At 33.6% G+C, this 23537-nt stretch overlaps 1 protein-coding gene across 1 annotated transcript in view; it reads right to left on the minus strand.

Moving 5' to 3' along the window:
* Positions 1-23537, minus strand: part of ADGRA1 (adhesion G protein-coupled receptor A1) — a 165152-nt gene that overhangs the window by 87244 nt on the left and 54371 nt on the right. Inside the window, exon 9 of the mRNA XM_018069202.2 lies at positions 23279-23494. Within this exon, the coding sequence (XP_017924691.1) occupies positions 23279-23494 (216 nt within the window). The remainder of the gene's footprint in view (positions 1-23278; positions 23495-23537) is intronic.

Here is a 23537-nt window from a genome sequence, read left to right on the forward strand (position 1 = left end):
ATGATTCTGCTATCTTCTCAAGCAAATGAGATAAACACCAACATTATCAGGGGAATTTTTATTTACAACAAATGGATGTCTTTTGTTAGCAGTCTTCTCTATATGGGACACTTGAGGTTTAGGATTTGTCATTATTACAGAGTGGAAGACAACACTGTGAATAATTACAGTCTTTCAGTATCAAAATCCACATTTTACTCAAATAGCTTAAGTACTTTTCATTAAATAATTAATGATATAGAATGAAGCAATTGTGGTTTTTTTTTTCCTTTTAAATACAATTTAGAAGATTCAGATGACCATCAGAGAAGATTAAGGATCTACTGCTACATGAAGCATAATTTCTAGTAACAATCTCTGGGTAAGAAGTTTATATATTTTTTACTGGGACACTTACTCTTCCTGGATACAAAAGACCACTGTCAGGGGATTCTAACTCCATATACACAACTTATGGCCTATTAGAGTGAAATGTAGTATTTTGTAGTTGCTTGTAAAATGAATTTGTCAAAGGGTACAAAGAAGAACTTAGTCCATTTTTATAGAAAAGCAATTGTGTTTTACAAAATGTTGCAGCAACCATCTATTTGATACAAAACATGTCAGTTTTATAAAAGGCAAGCTAAAGAACTAAAAGCACTTTTATAAAAGCACCTTTTAAAAAGCTTATAAAAGATGATATGGTAATAAAGAAACACCAACAAACAGATGTATCAGTGCTGCTAGTCCAAGTGAAATAAAATATGAAGAGAGTTAATTTTGCCTCTTCCCTCTGAGCCTTCTTCACAGGCAAAAAGCCAATAACCTAAGTTTCATCACCTGGCTAACTGATGAATTATGTCAACACTATTTAGTCAACAGATTTCAGCATATGGACTGTAGATCCCTGAGAATCTGTGGACTAATTTTAAGAAATCTATTAAAAAAGTACTAAGAAAAACTAATTAATAGATACTGTACAACTACCAATGGAAGTAAAGTTTCTAAGTTGGTCTACATCGACAGTGAAACTGTACTAATACGCCAGGAACCAGAATGGCTGAAAAATCACTGTTACTTGAACCTGAAGGATCATTCAGGATTGTACACTTGCTTCTACATAGCATTAATTTCTGAAAATAACTACTAGTAATATAAATAAGTTAGCCTATGTTTTCCGTTTCCTGATCTACTGAAGGAGAGCTGTAGTGCGCTTCTTAAAGTATCTCTAACATGTTACCCAAATAAAATCACAGTCATATTGTCCAAAAGAGTAAGACCTCAGCTGCCAACAAATCATAACAAAATATCAGCAGAGTAAGCAATAATTCTGACTTGAAACAGATTCCTTAAACCATGAAGCTATTTAGGAAGATATTCAGCAACAGTCAAGACTAAGCATAAATTTTTATTCTTTTGCTGAGATCATAGTTACAGATACAGATACTTAAGTGTGTATATATCTGTCTTATATGTATTATGTATGTGTGTGTATATATATACACACACACACACACACATTTTAAAAGGTCTTCAGTCAAAATTCTCAGGGAGAGTTATGCAAAAGCAAAATAATTTCTTCAGAACTCAGAAAACACTGTATCACTGAATCTTTACTTTACATGGTATTAGAGAGTAAGCATAGTGACTTCAGAGCCAGTGCAGCAATTTTATAGAATTTGAAAGATTATTTTTAGCTGCTCATGTTAAGTAGTCATTTCTAGGAGCCTACAAGAATTACACAATTATTTATAACTTAATAATTAATCTTTTACTGATATGAAGTATTAAATTCATTTCTCGCACAGGATCACTATAAGCTTTCTTTAATTCCTAAAATAAGGAAAGCCAAGTACCTATGAGAGGCAGCTCCTTTGACATAGTTCTGTCATTTACAGGCAGCGCAGTGCATATCAGGCCTTTCAGTCAAGTGCATCAGATTACAAAAGATGCTGAATATCAGATCTTAAGTACACTATTTTGGCAGAATATGGATTATGCAATAGTGAAAGTGCTGTAATTTTCATTAGTAACAGTAAGACTTTTAGAAATCTCCTAATTTTCTATTCAGAGAAAGATTCTCAGCTGTCATATACTAAAACTCATTTATCATCTGACTTTCATAGAAGTCCAGTCTTCTACTGTATTTTCTAGTTAAGTTGTTATTAGTACAAAAAAGTACAGTGGTATCCCTGACAGTCACAGATCAAATTCATGCTTCACCTGAGGTTTAAAAATTTTGTTTATTGTAAGTTACAATTCTGCCTTTTTCTCTAAGAAGAAAGCCCCTAATTAACAACTCATTATAAGCTATTTCTGTAGCCAAGACTGCGCAAGAAAACCCAGAGCTGCAAACTGGTGGAGGCTGGAGGAATGTTCTGGGACACTTCCTCTCCAGGCTAGCCCTGTTCAGACTCCCCTTCCAAGTCATTGCTTTTAGCCACTGCCAAAGACTGCATAACAAATTGATTAGTCTTTAGTCTGTATGTACTTAATTCTTTACTGATATGTCCTAGGTTCAGCATCACTTCATAAAGGATGATATTTATGCAGTCTAAACACTGTATCTTTACAGAGGCCTTGGAAATTCTTGGGCTATAACCTACATGAAGAAATGAGAACAGGACACTTAGAAGACTTATCTCCCCCCACAGCACAGGCACAGGTTGTGGTTCTCAAGACATTCAGGGCAACAGGAGGAGGATATTCTGTTGTGAAGGAGTTCTTCTGTTTTCACTGTCTGCACTGTCCAGTGAAGAAAAAAATGTCCAGACCATGGCTGGGACACTCAGGTATGTTAGTTGACAGGCATCCTTACAGTTCTCTGGACTGTATTTGTGGAATGATGTAGATATAAACATGGTATCTGTTAAGTAATTCCGCAGAGAAATGTGGATATAAAAACCAAAGGCAAAAATTGCAAAGGAACTAGCAGGTAGATTTAATTTTGTGAAGATAATTAATGCTGGTATATTTAGACTATGACATTAAACATGAATCTCTCTTTCACTTTTTTGCTTGTTTTTACTGACAACCTGTTACTGCTTTGATTACAATTTCCTTTCCCAGAGACAGGAACACATGGTCCAGTCAGCAGGATTTTTACACAGGTGTTCAAAGTCCAGGAGGAAGTTCAACTTCTAGCTACCTTTCTAGTGTGTGTATGGCTGCATTTGACTTTATCAGCATTGACTTTTGCAGCTCTTTCTTCTGAAGACTTGATCAGCCTGAACCTTCAGGTAAATATAGTATGCATTTAAGTTCTTAACCATTCCAATATCTGACTGAAGGTTAAGCCTATTAGACTTGCTTCAGCTCACATCAATTATTTCCCCCCACTGAAGGTGATGTCACTATGATTCCAGCTAATTAAGTCTGTAATATTGAGACAGAATGTTTAATAAGGCTCAACATAGAAGAATCAAGTTAACTCTGTCAATCTTCTTTGCTATAATGCATTTTGTTATATAAACAGTCCAGCAGTCTAAGATCTGTAGATTTGCATTTGAGTGCCTTTTTCTGATAAACATAGGTGAATTTGCTCCTCTTGTGGTAAAATATCCTTCAGTGGCATTGACCTAAATATATCCTAATATTGGAAAAGGTAAAGCTGATTTTACATTCTAGACATAATTTATCACCTGCAAATAGAAAACCAGAGAAATATCCTCCAAGCAGCATCTGGTTAATAACTGTAAACAGAGAAGTATCTATCCAGTCATTCTTAGCAATCAGTGTTAATTTTCACTATCTTTGCATAGCTGTAGATAATCACATTCCTGTTAATTTACAGCTCTGTTCTAATCCTTAATTTAAAACCCTACTGAGATTTTTATTTTAGTACCTGAACAATCAATCATTTGACAATGTGTGAAGTGGCAGAAGAATACTAGTAAACCTGAGACACAGGTTTTGTCCAAGGGTAAACATCCAAATTAGAAAAATAAGGAAAATTCCGAACTAAAGGGACACTTGAACAACTACCCCATTGGAGGGTGGCTGGTCATAACTTCTCCCATGCACATTGTCATGCAGTCCTCCTCCATCCTCCTGGTTTTTGGTTACACCATCCAAAAGGATATAGACTCTGCAATTTGGAAAAGCCAAGAACACTTTTCTTCCTTTCAGGGGAGGATTAGGAAAATTCCTGTACTCATTCTTTGTTTCAAAGCACAGGAATGAGCTAAGCCAACTTACTCAGGTAATTACATGCAGTCTCAGCTCTGCTTGAAATACATAATAAAGGTGAGCTGGACCACAACACTAATCTCTGACTTATACACCTGCCCAGAGTTTTAAAGTTGGACTACACTTTATTGTATGTTACGGTTAAAGCTTTTTGAAATTGAAATGGAAACAGTTTGAATTAGGAAACAAACTCAGAATAAACCTCAATTTAATTTTCAGTGTAAACACAGAGATGGAAGTTTTAGTCTTTACAGATGGAATTTCCATTAAGAGCCATACATGGGTCATGATTATCCTGGTGACACCAACTCACAAAACTCATCTCTGTGATGGTATCTAGCAATGGAGCATGATTCTGAACAACCAACTACACCTTTGTAATAAAAGATGAATTGTCCTTGGATTAGTCAAGATGATGTGTGTTTCGTGGCTCTACTTTATCAGTTCTCTCTGTTCTGTGAATGAGCAGGGCAACTTTATCTTAACTAAAGAATTAGAGCGCATCCTTGATTTCCTAAGCAGTGAGATTAGTTAATATGATAGCACCAACTGGTACATAATAACTGGTACATAATATGGGCTGCTAAAATTATAATAGTATCTCAACTTCTGAGTGAAAGAAAAAAAATACTGTCCTAAAACAAGTAAAAAACCCCCTCTCCTCCTTTATATACAAAATAACGTATTTACAATTGTGAGTCTGCTGCCCTCCTCCAGGCAAAAAACTTCTAAAATCATTAATACTGAACTGTGAAATCCATTGAATTGATATTTCAGCAGATAACCATGTGGAAAAATAAAATATTCTTGTCCTACTATAGATGAACTTCTAAGTTTTAACAAAAGCATTACACGATTCTTTAAAGATGGGAGAGACACCACAAAGAAGAACTGCAAGTCTATCATGTAAAAAGTATAAAGATCCTTACAGAAGGATCCCTTATTAAGGTCTGGTAAACCCTTGTTCACTTGGAATCTTGTTCATTCTATAAATAAAAATGTAATACAGGTCACAGCAATGGAAAGCAAAGGAACTGTGGTGGTAGCAATGGGAAAATATGGACTTGAAGAGTAGGTGATGTGACTCAAGATTTATATTATGTGGTAGCCTTTTTTAAAATTAATTTATCTTGTGCTACAACACCTCTTTTTAAGAGGATAATATTTAAGGTTCCTGTAATTTAAAACAAGAATGAAAGCACACCAGCAATCCCTAGATATTTCTGTGATTTACCTATTATACTACATAAGTTCTTGCTCTGGGTATTCAAAATAACCACAAAAAAGTCAGAGTCAATAACATATATTTTCATCTTTCTTGTCTATATAAATATTAAGCTTCTGGTTTTATGCAGTGATCATGATACCCAAAGTATTACTTCTAGTGAACTATTAAGATATTTTTTAAAAATCAATAAGAAGACTGAAATGTATCATAAAAGATCCATAAAAACATGTAAGATTTCATTCGTTCACTGGGATACTAAATGTTAACTATTTCTCTCAGCAGAGCAAGAGATATGTGCATTTAAATGAATGTATAGTAAATATTCAATTCCTGTAGAAGAGAGGTGAAAGATAACATCAGCATTTATAAATCAGTGTCTGTACATCTTGTCAATTAAAAAAACCCAAGGATAAATAATACTTATTAGCCTCACAGAGGTATTTTGAGACTATCTGGTTAACACTTATAGAATGTGTTAATAATTAATGCTCTATTACACATTCACTTACTATATATAATTACCACCCACATTAGTGGAGATTTGCCCACTGGCAAAATAGAACTATTTCTATATGTAATGGAAGGTTATATGAAAGCAAGCAAATGCATAAACATCTATTTCATGTATGAAAACTTGAAATAACTCCAATAAAGATTTGGATTGCAAGTCTGTGATTCCCCCTACTTACATCATTTAATTTTAATCCACTTTTAAAGCACATCTTACAAGAAAGGAAGCTCTTACTCCTGTGGGAGATAAGTGTAAGAGCAAAAAATGGAACAGATCCTGGAAACATTAAAATTAATGATGTCTGAGAAATCATTATGGTTATAAACCTTGAGCCTGACAGTTTTAATTCAAAGCTCACAAAAACTGAGAAACAGTTAAATAAACTGAAGGACCAGATGGTCTCAGCCTTCAGGGAATTCACTATAGACAGATAAATTGGGAAACAACAGTCAAGAGTCAGAAACTAAAGATATTCTGAAGTGTTTTGAAGGGTCTGATTTCTGACATAAAACTTGAGAAGATATTTTCTCTAGCAAAAAAACTAAAAAAACCAGAGTGTTCATGAAGACTGTTTTCCCAAGAGATTTTTCCACACTTACTTTCCAAAAGGTTCATATTGGGTATCTCTATGCCCAAATTCAGATCACTGAAATGAGTTATTTCCTAAGAACAGACATCAAGACTTAAATTTGTAGTAATAGACTTTTCACCGAGTACTTCTTTCTCACATACACTCGTAGATACATACATATATATATCCTATAAAAAAGTTCAAATTATTCCACAAATGATAATTTTTTCACTGCTTTCCCCTGTTTCATAAGACTATTTAGACACTTTATTCAGTTTTCATGCCTTACATCCCTCATTGTCTCCAGTAATATCTACAAGTCTTTCTCTCTTACAAGGAAACTAAATGACACTGATTTTTCTTCTCCCTGCCCCTGCCTGACAAGTAAATATATGCTGCCCTAAGATGCTGAGAAAAAAAACTTGAAGTATTGTAGAAAAAATGGTCCCCAAAATTTATAAATCGCTCATGGTGCTTGCAGATCTTCCCATGAAGTAGGTTTTGATAAAAGGGTCTAATTTTTTCTTCCCTCAATGAATTTTAAGACCAAAGTTGAAATTTTTTACATATTCAGACAGATAAGTAATTGTAGGTTCCTTCTTCTCTTATCCCAGTATCTTTCCCAAAAAATTTTTATACGTTATGGCAAATGCTGAAGCATTAAGTTTATTTGAAGCCTTTGAAAAGCCATGGAACTAACCTATATATGGGGAAGAAAGAGCAGGAGTAAAACATCCTGCTCTGTAAGTTGCTACCTGCGCACCATGTGAAAGTAGGTAGGGCATACTGTTATTTGTATTATGTAAATATTTCACATCAAACCTATGCCCACTATGACAGTAAAGAAATTATTTATATAAAACTTAAGATAAATACTAATGCTTTTTACTGTGAACAGACTTCAATTTTATTTGCATATCAACTACTCAGCCTTTTCAAAACTAACGCTTCTGATGCATCATTTATCGGCTAACTACTGCAAGCATATTTTAAAGTTTCAACTCCTATTTTCTGTTACTGTAGACTAATTTTCTATAAGCAGACTTGAAAACAGCCATCTAATATCATGCAGCCCTAAGCCATGTACAGATGTATATGATTTCACAGTAACAGACCTGCTCATACCTCAGTCCACTGATTCTTCGTATGGAAAGGCAGATATTTCTAGAGACAAACAGCAGTGATACATATCTCACTTCTTATATAACTGTAGGTATCTAAAGAGCTGGTTTATTTCCCTCATAAGAGTTAGTGATATTGAGGCTTTAAGAGAGGTTATATTTTACTTTATAATATGATTTTATCCATCACTTGGCCTTAGTCATACTAAATCTCTTTGATTCTGATTAGGTCAACACAGAATACATCAGCTACACCAAGTAAATAATTATTTATTTCAGCCTTCTCATCTAAATTTGGTCTAGTGAACATTTCAGAAAAAGAAGAAAAGCTCTGAATACTTCTAACAAGAATAATGACACAGCAGACCTCTATTTTCTACAACCTATAGAAGTAAGAAAAGCAGAAAGCCCCTACATTAACTGCTTGCTCTTCATGCTAACATCAACAATGCAAAGATGGGCACACCTCCCTTAATCAGTCCTTTAAAAAAAAAAAAGACTTGTGGTTTATAATGCTGGTAATTAGAGTCATTTCCCCCCACATATTACCACATTGTCAGTAATCAGGAAAATAAAAGTTTTAATGTCTCTCTTTGGCTTCATGACTTTCATGACTACCTAACAAATGGAAGTTACAAGCCTGACATGAACTAACCTTTGTGAAAGTGGAAAAATATGCAAGTGCTGATTAATATAGTTTACCACAACTAGATTGAAATGTTGCAAATAATCAGAGATCAGAGACCCTACAGAAGGATTATTAAATTGTAAACTAATAATAAAAAAGCACTATTCTATTGTTTAAATATGACTGTGGGAGACAGGACCAGAGGAATGACTGACCAGGTATCTTTCAATAGCTGTATAATACGTGAATCTTCGTGTTCTGTTGTTCAGTTCTTATTAGTGACTGGAGAGCCCTAATGATATTTTCTACCAAACTGTGCACAGTGACTGCACTGTGAATGTGCACATCTTTCATTTTCTCTTTTATTTCTATTTTCTATTTTATTACAATAGCACATTTAGTTTGATTAATTTGTATATTTAGGACTGAAACATGTTATTATTAAAAACTGAAATATAATGAAATATCCAGCTTCTCTTAACTTACATCAGTGGTAGCAGTAATTTTAATTTAGGTATTTATAGAAGTTAATGGAGCAAAATGCTGAGCTATTTTGACAGGGTTCGTATCGCACGTTTAAATAACAGAAAAACTTTGCTGAATAAAAAGATTCTATGGCAAATCTACAATATAAAGAACTTCTGGCTCAATGTGTACTGTGTATCACTTTTTTCCAATTATCTAATCTAGTTGTTTTCTAATTATCTATCTAGCTGTTATAGAGATGGTCTCCAAGGAGTCTGTCTAATGATCATTCATTGAATTTCTTTAATTTGAAGGAAAATAATTAGTGCTTTCACAACAAAAACATCAATGATGCAAAAGCAAACAGGTGAATACTAAATAGATTAATTGAAGGCTGCTTGGTTAATGGTGTACATAACACAGGCGCAATATTTTGACTGCTTTTCCAATTTTGCAGCAAAGATTTCAATGCAAACTGAAGAATTTACTATATCTGTGAAGTCTAAAAGTTTTACCTCCTCCCTTTTTCACAATGATGTGTGTTACTTGTCAAAAAAACTAAGTTGCACCTCCATTACTCCAAGCTTACCACAGATTTATCAGGGGTAAAAATGGACCCATCCTCTTGAGGCAAGATATGTCCCTTGTGTTCTAGCAATTTTTATCTCTGTATCAATCTGTTTTCAATTCAGTTGACAAAATCACCTTTCTCTATTTTACATGCATTATTGCAGTGCCTGTACAATTTTGAAAGCATGCATGCGCTTCTGAGTAGAATGATAATAAAGATATTGCTGTGTTCAGAGATAATTTGATTATTTTTCAAAGTTACACGTCATTTTTTGTAATACCTGACCCTGTACACCTTCAACATTTTAGCAACATTTTCAATGTTATACTGACCTTTATCAATGTCTTAGAGCGGGCTACCTGTGTAATGGAACTCCTGACATGAATTTGTCCCTAACCATGTGAATTAGTTTTTCATTGTATTTAAGAAAAAAAAAAAAAGAAGAATAGTATTAATACTATGTATGATGCTTCCCTAATTCCTGTCCTTTATAAACTGAGATCAGAGACAGTGCAACATATTCTGTCACCTGAGAAACCTTTGCTGGCTTCTTCGAAGTCGAAGAAAAACATTGAAATGTTTAGCCAATAAATTTTTCAAAAAGACTTGGCCAAACTTGTTTGCTGATAGCTTCATCATGTAGGTGCATAAGCTGCCATTATCACTGCTGCAACAAATGTAATTTGGAATACTTGTAAGAAATCTTATCTTATAAAAGCATCACCATCAATGTTCATAAAGGTTTAAAATTTTAGTTACGTCGGGATGAAGATTCATAGAGAATATTCAGTTAACGGTGATAACTGATAGATATAAGTTTTTATGAGTCACACTGTATTGGAGAGTAGTTGTAAAGAGCAGTGATTATAGGAAACCACTGTGTCTAAGTATCAAAACTTTGAGCTTCAGTAAATGTGAGGTCAGGTGTGACATTTGGAGTTACGACAGGTGCCTTACTTTGCGTTTTGGAGGGACCTACCTGTTCTCAGCTGCTTTAGTTGGGGAGCTCAAGGAATTGGTGAGGTGACACAAAGAGTCCTCTGCAGAGATTTACACAGAGGCAATTGTGTATTACCTTGTTGGTGTTGCTCCTATCCCTGAGCTTTTACTCAGTTGAGTCTTCATATTCCTAAATGTTTTTCTAGTAATGACATATTTTTTATTTTGACTGTGGGCTAAGTAAACATCCAATACAAGAAAAAAGCCAAACTGCCTTCTTTTTCTCCAGCAGACATATTATTAAATTTACCAAAACCAATCATGATATACAGTCTGCCTACTAATTTGTATAGTATTATATTTATATTTTGCTAAGAGCATCAGGGGAAGACTATTCAAAAAATTAAAATTTACTGAAACAATTCAGTAAAAGTTTTATTATTTATCATGTCTGAAATTCCCACTTTTTTTTTTTTTAGATTTTAATTGAAAAATGTCACATTCAAAATAATTTTAACTTCAGGCAATCATAACTATAACTGTTATAGCTGCTGAAAATATAAATCTTCTACCAAACTTCAGTTTGTATTACCAAAAATACTAGGAAAAGCCCTTATAACATACACCATTCAGACCCTTCTCCACATAAGGGAGCCTTAATTTGATAATAAACCACCAATTTCTTGAAAATTCCTGCACTGCAGAAGTGTATTCAGCCTTTACTCAGACCACCACTCTACAGTGAGTTTTTCAGTTTGTTACAGAATGGCAATCACCTTTTCTGCAGAGCCTAAGCAGAAGCATCACAAGCAGCCCCACAGGGCAGGATGTGCCTGACAGCTTTCTTTGCCAAGAGAAGAAAAAGGAAAAATAGCCCCAAAGTGCTAAATATCAGCTGAAGTGATAAGCAGTGCATTAGCACATGATTGGAAAAAAGAAAAAAATTACCTGATTAGTTTCTAATGTATTGCCTTCCTCTAGAGAACACAGAATCAGTGGAAAATAAATCCTAAAAAAAGGGACATACAGAACTTCACAGTAAAGGAAAGAGAAATAAAAACATCATTGAAGAAATTGACAAATTACTGAAAGAGAAGTAGGTGAAAACAAATCTGATTATCTTAATTTGTGCTGATTCTTCAAGATTTTCTCAATGAATAAGCAATTCCTCATGGTCAAGTCTTTAAAAGGTCTGACTTAAGTTCTAAGGAATTCTTACGCAAGGATAAAAAAAATCCCAGACATAGATTAACTTTTTTTTTTTTAAGACTAATTCTTCAAAACTATTAGTTCTAAAACAGCATCTTCAGCAGCTCAGAACTTACTACTTTTTAACATGTTTTTAGGCATTATTTCAAATTTGATGCATTATTTCAATATATACATATTGAAATCTATATACATACAAAATCTATATATATATTGAAATCCATAGAGGAGATAGGCTTGTGCTCTTTCAAACCCTTTGAACTATTAAGTAAAATGGAATTGGTACCACTATTTCTTCTTTGCAAATCAGCATGGTATGCTTTCACACCAGCACAAAAGAACATACTAGCAAAGTTAATGACACAAGAGAAGGAGTTCTAGTCCTAGAAGAGTTTTCCTACACTTTTTTCTTCTTCACAGTTACATGAAGACATCACCATAGCTGTATGTGAAATCTGTAGCTTCTTCCTTTCTTGCACTCATGATGTTTAATTTAGTGTCCTAAAGTTTTGAACCTTACTCCAGTACTTGTTCACTGAGCTGAATAAACATCTCCTCCCTGACTTTTCAGGTTATATAACAACTTCACATGACACATCTGCACATTTTGCCTACAGAAGGTATATTTAATTTTTTTGATTCTCCCACCATTTTCCAGTTGTAGAAGACCCATTTAATTTTAAAGAAAGTTTATTCTCAGATCCTAGTAATTATTACTTCCATTATTTGGAATGAAATACAAGGTAAACCAATTTTACTGTTGTACCACTTTCAAGGATACTGAGAAATCATCAAATACATGGTAGCTTTTATTGACTGTATAAAAATTCCTGAAAACTGAAGGTATATTGGAAAGAAAATCATGCATCATCTTGGTACCTTATTCTTACTAGTGGTAACAGTGTTTTAGAAGAAGCAGGATTGCCAGGGCACATCTACAACTTAAGCAACCGGTACTGGCATAAAGCTGAACAAATACATTATCATATATCAAGAATGAGCAGACAACTAGAAAAAAAACGGTTACCAGTTCATGCTTACAGTGTCTCAATATGTACTGAATTATCTTATTTTCACTGATGATTTAAGTTTGGCCTATATTAAAATATCCCTGAGTCTAATGCTAAGTGAAAAAGATAACCTTTTAGCGCTTTTCAAATGAAGATACAAAGTAGTGTCCTAGTCACTTTATGTTAACCTTTTTCTTTTTAGGTAAGTGCTAACAAACTGGGTACTTCCAGGAATACACAGATTGTTACTTAAAATAAACGCAGATTTCAGTGAAGTGATTTCACTGGGATTATACAATGGTAATTAGGCCCAAATAGTATAGCTGTAGGTTTTCTGAGTATTTACTGCAGATAGTCACTTATTAGTAGATTTTAACATTCACTGCCAGTTTTCAACTATGTCTAGAGTGATGTTCTACACTTAACTGAATTCCCAAAAAACAAAACACTGAGAAGCACTGTACCAAAAGGTGTCCAGTGAGTCTGATCCTCTTTGCAAGTTCCTTACAGAAACTCTAGCAAACTGCACTGTGGAAGAAAACAGTGCTGAAGCCTGACTATGCTATTTGATTTATTTGACATCATTAAAACAAACTCTAAGGGTAAGATGTATTTGAATACACTACATACATTCTGACATATATTCCTGTTAGACTTCACTTAAATCAGACATGAAATTTCTGAAAAGAAAGGATTAAAATATAGATGCCAAATCAATCAAGTACACTGAAAGTCCACAGAGACTGAAAAACCATAGTTCTGGTGAACAGGAGCTATTAAAACAGGAATACACATTTAATCCTATTTTATGTGGCAATTAAGAATGTACACATTTAAATGATCAGTACCACTTAAATAGTATATTTGATATTCTGTGGCATTTCTGTAGGTGACTGCTATCATCAGAAGTGCAGCAATAAAGGCCGAAGAAACACAACATAGCTGTAAATAACTCTTCAGTTCAATGACTTTGATAATTATATGCAACTTTGCTAGACTATATTTAGTAAGACTTTTGAATCTGTTAAGACACTTTACACAGTACTGATCAAAGAGAGCTTATGAAATACAGGAGGCTTTCTGTAATATAATGTCACAGAAAAGTGATCTTTTTCTTTAAGTGTCAAGTCCTAAGCTTACTCTTTTTCTTTTAAGAGTAGCAGCATATGCTGGTCAGTGAAGCATACACTACACAGCTGTTATATCTACTGTATGACCTGTACATACCAAATTAGTCATTGTGTTTTTCAATTCTGGTTCATCAGAGTTTTGATCTGAGGGGCTTTAACCTAAATTTAGGAAAAGAATACAATTCAGTGTTATCTTGTCTATCCATAACTCATAGTCTCCAGCCTGTTTTGATCTAAAACAACTGGCCAACTTTTTTTCTTCCTCTTTTTTTCTTCTTAGCAGGATGCATGAAAAAAAATTCTAGCACAAGGATTAATGGCAGAAAAACCCCAGGACTGCAGTTTGATACTTAACGAATATGTATTTCCATGCATACAGAGAGGATGTTAACAGACTTTTCAACGACCATCATAACTCCTCAGGTTTGTACATTTCCATTCTTGTTACATTAAGAAAAAGAGCGATTTCTATATACAAGGACAAATATAATAAAATGTAGTGAATAAATAAACCCAAGTGTGGTATTCTAAGACCTAAAACATTAAGTCTTAAAAGTTCAGATATTTTTTTCCAAAAAAAGGAACCAATTTCATGTATTGACAATCTTCATGTATTGCCTGGATACTGTCTGTTGCTGAGGAAATCCATAAGGCACACAAAGGTGCATGCAGGAGAAATGTACAACCACACTTGTGTTTCTCTACATATTGGTCTCCCAAAGCTTCTAGCCTATTAGACTCCTACCAGAGGTAAGAAACAGGTCTAAACTGAGTTTTAGACTGACCCTTGCAGCTTTTCTTGTATTCCTAAATTCAACACTTTTCACTAGCGTTTGAAACAACATTAGACTCAAGTTTCTTCCTGAAGTACTGAATATTTCTAGCCATTTTAAGTACAATTGCAATTTCTGATTAGTATTTTTTTAAATTACTTTTTAGTCATTCATTGATACTAGTAGAAGAAAGTGGTACAAGGCCTGGATGAACAGTCATTTAAACCCTTCTGGTTTTCTCAAGTTCATTAAGGAAATGTCTGTGTTTCATCCCAAAGTTCCCTCAGAAACAAAGGAAAGTTGTCTATGAGTTTCATTCACTAAAAAGAGATTGTGAAGCAAATTAACTTCACTTAGAATGGCAGTCTCTGTATGAAGTCAAACAATTAATATCTACATAAAATTCCTTTCTCTGTAAAGCAGAGCTTAAGTGCTTCATTAAAAACTAATCTGGCATTAAAACCACTGATGATTTGCAAACTCAATTAACACCAGTAAGTTCCTTCACTGACAATTTGGAAGTACAATAACAATAATTTATAATAATGAATTAATTCTTATGTAGCACTATGGAATTTTGAAAATGGGATTTTTATAACTCACAGTCAGGAACTTATGGTATGATCCCATATGTACTCTCCAGGTCTGAATGTATTAGGTTCAATTACAATTCAACTAATTTACAAGCTTTCCTAGATATATATTACGCCAACCATACATTAATCAGTAATGCAGAAAGAGTTCCCAGCATAAAGACAAATCACTAAATCCTTCAACTCAAAAAAGAAATGTTAGAGATTTCTACTAGTATCTACTTTTTTGGAAGTAACAAAGAAACCAAGGTTGCATTCCTTCTCCCAGCTAAGCCCACCAAAACCACAGAAACAGCACTCTGCCCAATGAAATAACTTCTTCATAAACAGCAAACAACAAGGCAATATTGGCAGTAATATTTTAACTCAAATTTCACTTCCTGCGTCACTGAGGCAGCTCTGAACCATACTACTCTTTTCACAAATCAACTCACTGGTATAGTCATCTCTTCATAAGTCCCTTTAAAAGAGGGTATTCCACATAATTGCACCCCTAGGTCTACCCTGTGCCTTTAACATAGAGGCAACATACCCAGTTCCCAGACTGAAAACTTGTATTCCATTGCTGACTTCCACTACATATTCAGTAATGACTACCTCTATCTGTCTATTTATAGTCTCTGGAAAACTCCTACAATATAACAATTACAGCATCCTAACTACCACACAGAAAAGCACACAGATTAATTCCTCTACACCCACAAAACCAAAAACCACTCACAAATCTTTGATATGTGACCTCATACGCTGCTGCATTTTCCTTAAGAGGAGTTCCAGCCAACACGGTCACTTTCATAAGGAAAAAGACTCCACATTTCAGTGAACACCTTTATGCTGTTTGCAGGGTTTGAATCCTCCAAAGGAACCTCCTCATCTCTGTGCTGTTGGTCATTTCCTCTGATTATCACATACAGCTGGAAAGTCAGGAAACAATTAGAGTTTCCAGGTGAGGAACCCACATTCAGAAAAAAAATCCAGCCATATAATCTCCTAATAATCAAAGCAATCTATTTAGTGAACCCTTTGTCATCATCAGTGGTCCAACAAAAGCCAAGAAACCAACACTGAAGAGAAAAAAAAAAAAGAAAAAGTAAATACTTCTAAAAACACTTCTACAGTTACTAAAAGCATCAATTTAGAAATTGGAAATGCCTTCTGTAACAACAAAAATAGGTATCAATCAATTATCTAAGCAACCATGTGGTGAATAGATTTTGAGAAACAAAATGTAATTATTTATTGGATGTTGATGCATGTTCTGTTAGATTTTATTTCTCTGAGGAAATAAAATAAACATCAGAAAGAAGAGTTTAGAAAAGAGTAGTTAAAAATATTTAACTTATGCAGAATTCTACAAAAATGTGAAAAATTTATCATTTATGCATCAAGAAAATGATGAGTATTTTATTTTATATAGTGAGAAAATTGGGGTTGAAGTCCTCAGAAGCCAAAGCAGAACTGGGACTTGCTCTTGTACTCAGTATTGTACTTGTTCATTAATACCTTTGTACCATTAAATTAACTTAAAATATGTTCCCACAACTAACGTACTGTGTTAATAATTGTTACAGTGTCAATGCGTTTTTGTTATGTGATTTATCTTAATTAGTGTACAAACTATTATTTAACAGCAGAATGCACATGAAGGAGCCTGATAGTTTATAAGAAGGAAACTAATCCTATAATGCCCTTCAGGAAATCCCAAAGAGAACTTTCCTGTAACAAGAGCAATGGTGCTGAAAATCAGTCTTTTACCCAACCATTGTGGATTACAGAGTGACAGCACACCTCCCAGATATATATTGACAGCATATGTAAAATCAATATGCTTCATGTGTCCAGGAACAGAAGCTTGTTTCACAAGAAAGCAAATGTGAGTCCAAATAACAGAATTTATATCAAATACAAGTTGCTAACTCTCACAGTCTTTTTGTCCTTATATTTATTCTCTTCAAGCTATTCAGAATTCTTTTCACTCCTTCAGACATACAAGTCTGGAGTTCTAACTATACCTAACATTAAAGGAGTATGACTAAATGGCTAAACAACTTTAAGTTTTAAACATAATACATGTTTCTGGAACATCAATGAAAATCAGAAAACACTTCCATATGACTGATATTATTTGCAGAATAAGTTTTATATATGATAAAAGAGAAGTGGAAAAGGACATGATAAAAAAACCAAAAGGACAGCAGCTTGTAATTACACATTTTAAAGTTCATTCTAAGCACCTGCGAAACAGAAAAAAGTGATAAATTTTTCTTACCTTCAAAAAACATAACATACATTAATTTTTATGTGTTAAAGCATATGATAAACAAATACAAGAATTGTAGAAAACCTTCTGTATACCTAATATAATTGACATTTGTCACACATGCATTAAATATTTTGGCACTGTTTCATTTTCTCAATGTTTAGAAAGATCTGTAAGTGCAGGATTGCCATCCACATTATAAAAGACCATGGAAGCACATGCAGAGAAAAATAAACAGAAGGTATATTGAACATAGAATACCAAACTGCAAATTTTGAAGGTGTCGTAGTAGGCATAAAAATATAAAGTCATGTTTGAGAATGAGTAGTAGTAAGAGGTATCAATATAAAAATGTGTGATTTGAGCATTCTGGAAAGAGAGGGGCAGTTTGTCTTGTCTGGTTTTGAATTTGAAATTAAACTCTCTAATTAACCGAACAACAGACATTTCAGCTTTTTCCATAGGTAATACTCAGTGTACAATCTAAATCCACCTGCAAGCAAATTAATGCCTGCACAGAAAATACCAGTTTATGTATCATACTGCTAGATGTTTTTACTTATTTTAAATTATATGTTAAAACAAGGGTTCCGTGGCTGCAATAAGAGAGATACCAACACCTACTTTTTTGATACCTCTTAGATATTACATCTAAGAATAAGGAAGAATCTAAAAAAAATAATTTTAAATGCAAAAATTATAATGAATGTAATTATTTAGAATATTGAATAAATAGATACTGTATGTCTCGACAGATTCTAAATCACAATAAAAACCAGCAGAGGACTAAGTTAAGACTACATTTAAAAGATTTTTCTAAAAGTAGAATAAATGTAAGAGTATGAAGAAGGTAAAATACAATAAACTTTAAAATGCCTACAACACATAAGATATACCTTTGTGACAGTACCCACAACCTACTCATGGACAAAGGAGAAACAATCCTAGATTAGTTACTGTAAAATCAATTCATCAAATTTACAGCCAAGTAAACTTTCCTGTAGGTTCCCAGAGAAAATTTTCAAATTAATATCATCATCCAAGAGAAGAAGAGCAAAATGCTTTGGCCACTAAGACACATAAAGAAAAGAATAGAGAACAGAGAAAAATGGGGAAAACATTCTTCCCAAAGGAAAGGCAACAGGGCAAATTCTGATGTGTTACACGAAATGCCTTGACCTGAATTTTTAATCTTGACGTGTTTGCAAAATATTTTACAAATATGTCAAGATTAAACAAAAATATTTTGAAACAAAATAGGCTTTGATATTATGTATTTCAGCATTGAGCCTAGTGTCTTGCTGTAATATGCCATACATATGAAACTGAGAAACTAATCTTTTGTTTGTTGGTAGTGTTTTCTCTTTTGTATACTTTCTGCAGTTGTAAAAATTACACAATCAGAACAAAAATTATAATCTTGTACTATTCTGTATGATACACACATACTGGAAGTTCATCATATTTGATGAGGAAAGTGCTGCAATACTCTCTAAGAAGCTATGTGGGCTGGGAAATTAGAGGCAGTCATGATGAAAATGATGATGCCAACAAAATTCATGCTACATTTATGATGCCTATCAACCTACTAGTTATTACACAGTAGGAAAAAAAAACCCCAAATTACCCTAACGAGATACTGTGACACACTGTAGTATAACAGTATTTGTTGAGTATGTTGGATGGTATTTTCTTAATATGATGTACGTGGTTATGGAATATTTCAATGTGAATCTTCTCAACAGGAGACTGAAAAACATTTGTGCAATTTTTTAGTGTAGAATGGAATGAAAGAAGATCTGGAGTGGGGAACGTTTAGTATGATAGACTGAACCAGAAAAATCAAAATGAGTCATCTTCAGTGCAAGTTGCAGGAAATATATTAACTTGTATTACATTGTCCACAAATTCTGTACATTATTTGAATTCTAAATTTCCATAGCTGATCTTTACGTATTGAAAAAATTCTGTACACATGCATTCTGAACATGGAAAAATGTATCTTAAAATGGATAAGCAACTCAATTAAATCAGTAACAATAATTTTTCCCTTCACAATTCCTCTTTGAGTTTTTAATTCTGTGCTTTACCCTACCCTCTTCTCACTTGGTGGACATCTTTGCATGAGGTTGTTTTCAGCACTCCTGGTAATTTTACCTAGGCATTTACCATTATGTATACATTATATCTACATTCTGACAATTAAAATTTATTTTATGCAAGACAAAACCTTTTCTTGCATTGACTGTGTATTTTCCAGTATGTATCTGAGACAAGAACATTTCTAAAATGTGGTATAAGCAAGTAATCACAGGATTTTGTCAAAGCACTTTAGAATTTGTTTTTGTGGTTAGCATCTCTGGTACCAATTTAACTTTTAACATTTTATCACTTGGACATCACCTGTAATACAACCTGACAAATCAAAAGGTCAGTCTGGCTCAGGGCACAGAAGAAATAAATAGAATTGAAAAGTTAAATGGAATGCATGGAGACTATTGTGAGGAATTCAAATTTCAGAAGTCAGGGATTACATAAGAAATATATATTACTGAAATTTCAAATCTTCACTTCCAATTAATATGTGTGTCAGGAGAATAAAGAGAGGAATAGACTTTTCATTTGACAAGCATTCTCAATGAAGCTGAAACTGTAAATTATGCTAATAAAATACTTTCTTTAAAGTTGAAGCACAAATACTGAATCTACAGTTCCCTATAAACCACATATTTCAATACCATAGTACACGAAGTTTAAAGGTTCATTCTGTGTTGAAGCAATTTTACTGAGTCAGAAGAAGGGTTACAGGTGATTACCTTTGAACATTGGAGATATTCTGCAGGATCAGGCTGGAACAGAGATTAGGTTCAAAGTATGCTTCAGGTCTGGTATCAAATGGGAACCGGGCACTGGATTCATACTGAATGGCACTAAAATTTCATAAGCTATTCTCACATTGGCCTAGTTCAAATGTTACAACAGCCTTGTTGGTGTGTTATTGTCATATCTTTATTGCAATATCCTTAGACCACAGACAGTTCATGGGACAGAACTGTGCCTCAGGAGCACAGACCCCTGTGATGGGATCTCAGTCTGGAGTCCCGCACTGGGAAGATCCCCTTAAGCCTACTTTACCAGAGAAGAAAACAACCGCTTTGTCAAAATATATGCTACTGTATCAAAAACTCAGAATATGTATCTAAGCCTTTTTCCCCCCTATCCAGTAGAGCACAGTCAGGCAGCAAAAGCCTCCTACTAACAGCATAAATGGGATCTAAGAGAAAGCATTTGGGTCTAAATCCTACCAGACACAACTTCTGTCTGCAATAGTCATAAACGATTCTCTTCAGACTTGCAATTAGTTACAGAGTCAGAACTAGATATAAAGATAAAAATTCGTGTATCAAACTGCAATAATAATTTGCTTTAGGGTATATGAAAACACTGCAAATTAGTCTATAAAGATCTACTACATATTTGAAGAACAAGGAGATATAAATATATTTTAACAGTTGTCTCCTGAACATCCCTTAATGGTGGACCTCTTTCAGCACTTTTTAAATTATTTAATTTTCAAAGTCTATTCTTTTAAAACTGGTTTTTACTCATTGATTTAAATTTTGATATTTCTTAACCTTTTTGAGGTTTTTATCCCATAATAACCAGATAAGGCTAAGTTATGTACCGGAAACCACTGACTAAATTAGTATCAATTTCCTACCATTGTCAGGAAATATCATTATGAATAAACTACCAAAGCTTTGATTGTACTAACAAGATAGTTTATGCTCATCTATTTCAGCTTTCTCCCATCAACCGACCACAGTTTGTTCCATGAGTATTCACTTTTTTAACCGATTAGTGCAATTTGTTAACAACAGACAACATGACCTATTGTTTATGTTTAGTGTGCGGATGATATGTTTAAAGAGGACTACACTATTTAGCACAAAAATATATAAACATCCTCTTTTAATAAGTTTCTTAAGCAATTTTTCACATTTTATTAGAAGTAAACTAAATTTGTGATTACCATTTGTACTTAGTGATTTTAATTAGGCTTTTTTTCCTTTTTCATCATTAATTGTATACGAAATAGAGGAAGATTCTAAGAATAAGCTCAGCACCTAAGATGAAGTTCCAAAGATCACATACAATAAAAGAAGCAATTCTGACCTCCATCACAAATTCTCTATTTTCCTAAACTTTGCATAGCACAGTCAAGAAGGTTTACTGTTTGTCTCCACTGAGCAAATATAGAAATAATTTTACTAGTGGATGATGATGATAAAGAATCCCATTTTCTGTTATCAGTTGCAATTCTATATATCACGGCATTAAAGAGTGAAGAAATGTAACTAATTTCAGAATGAATTAAAGGAGTGCTTAGCCTAAAAGTTTCAGAGAGCAACAATGAATGAAAATTTGCTTTACAGGATTAAGTTAAAGGAATATATTCAGTCTGTTTATTCACATACCACATTTAAAACCTGAGTGTACCTTAGTGTTAAAATATAAATCCATGTAACTAACATTTAGCTGAATCTATAATCTCCTGTACTGTGCTGTTACAACAGTTACAAATTCATATACAGGTGATAACTAGTGATCCACCTAATAAAGTCACTTCTGTCAGAATATATATCACATACTTCAAAAATTGCTTTGCATGGTAACAAGCTTACTTTCTCCTAGCTTCTTTCTTTATATGATCAGTAGCATTTCCCTTTTGTACATGGTTTAAAGTCAGGTAGGTTCAAAGCACACAAGGAAAGATTCTACTGAGATCATTAAATTGTGACATTCTGACAACATTTTAGAAAGGCTTCAAATAAATGTTCGAACTCACTCTGCATATTTGACACATGTATACTAATAGAAGAGGTGAGAAATTTGTACTTATGGTAGGATTCTTTATAACAGGAGAGATTCACCAGCGCTGGACCATCCAAGTATAAAGAGACTAATTTACTAAAAATGTTGGTACTCAGTTTCTGGAGTGCAAGATATACTGGTAGAGCCCATAAAGAAAGCTTTCCAATTCAGGTAGTCCCATGTACATTTCTATGTCAATAATACCACCACATATGCTGCAGTGTTCCAGTGTTGCTTCTTGCAGAAATATTTTAACTTGTACATCCCTGACATTTGGTTTTCATCTTATGGATGGCAAACTCGCTTCTTTTCAGAGACAATCTCTTTTCAGAATTCCTCTTTCATATAGATAGATATGTTAGCAGTGTCCACAGAAAAAAATGAACTCCATTGAAGGAAACAAATTTAACCTATTCTTCCATTATTAAGATGACCCTTTTTAGCAGCAGTCCCTGAGAATGTAAACTACCATATCACCGACTGCATAGCCCAGACAAATGAAAATGCACCAAAGAGAAAATAACTTCAATAAAAATACTTTCAAATTCCATAAACTAGTATGGAAAAAGCATTATTTTTTCATAGCAAATATTTCAAGAAATAAGCCTATTAAAATTAGATTCAGCTTAAGGATAACAAAAATTCAACACTGTAATACTTAAATTTAATAACATGCTCGGCCAAATACAAAATTCCATTTCCTGCAAGATCAAAATTTAATTGTTCCACTTCATTATTTGATAACAACAGTGCATTCTATTAAGAGGCTTATTTATTATTTTCTTCAGCTACCACTCAAAAAGTCAAACATAACACCCCCTCAGTATAAAGTCCAGATGATAGTGTAATATTATTTAGTGAAAGTAAAGGTTATTTCCCTAAAAAATACATCTTTGTAATATAAAATCCCCCGAGAGTGCCTCACTAAAACAAATATTTCCACATTCATTTAAAGAGGTTGCTTACACATAGCACATAAAAAAGTTTGCAGAACCAGACCAGAGATAGAAACAACAAGGCAAGTACTCATTTCTATTCACATTAGCACAACAAAATATACTACACCCAATACACCAGTTTAAGCCCACTTACATGTTGAAATTATTAACCACTTTACAATGTTAACAACACATAAAATATGCATTTTACAAATCAGTGTTCTGCCTAAAGGTACTAATGAAAACATGCTAAAGTAGATAACTTATACTCACAATCGTACTGACTTACCCTGGTAGAAGAATTCACCAAAGAACCATTCAGATTGCCAGTGTTGCACTTGAAATTCAAATATAGATCAGGATGGTGATTTGCTTCCCATCTTCCCATCTCAGGCATCTCTGACTTGTCAGAATTTGCAGATATTTTTTGGAAGGCAGTGCAAGTCATTCCCGTGAAACTAGATGGCTTGATCATAAAGGCTTCCAGAGCAATATTACGAGATACCTGTGAAAACATTGAGAACAGTTATGTCACAAAGTCATTAACC

This window comes from Manacus vitellinus, unplaced genomic scaffold (assembly GCF_001715985.3).
Source record: "Manacus vitellinus isolate BGI_N305 unplaced genomic scaffold, ASM171598v3 scaffold_15_pilon, whole genome shotgun sequence".
NCBI lineage: Eukaryota > Metazoa > Chordata > Aves > Passeriformes > Pipridae > Manacus > Manacus vitellinus.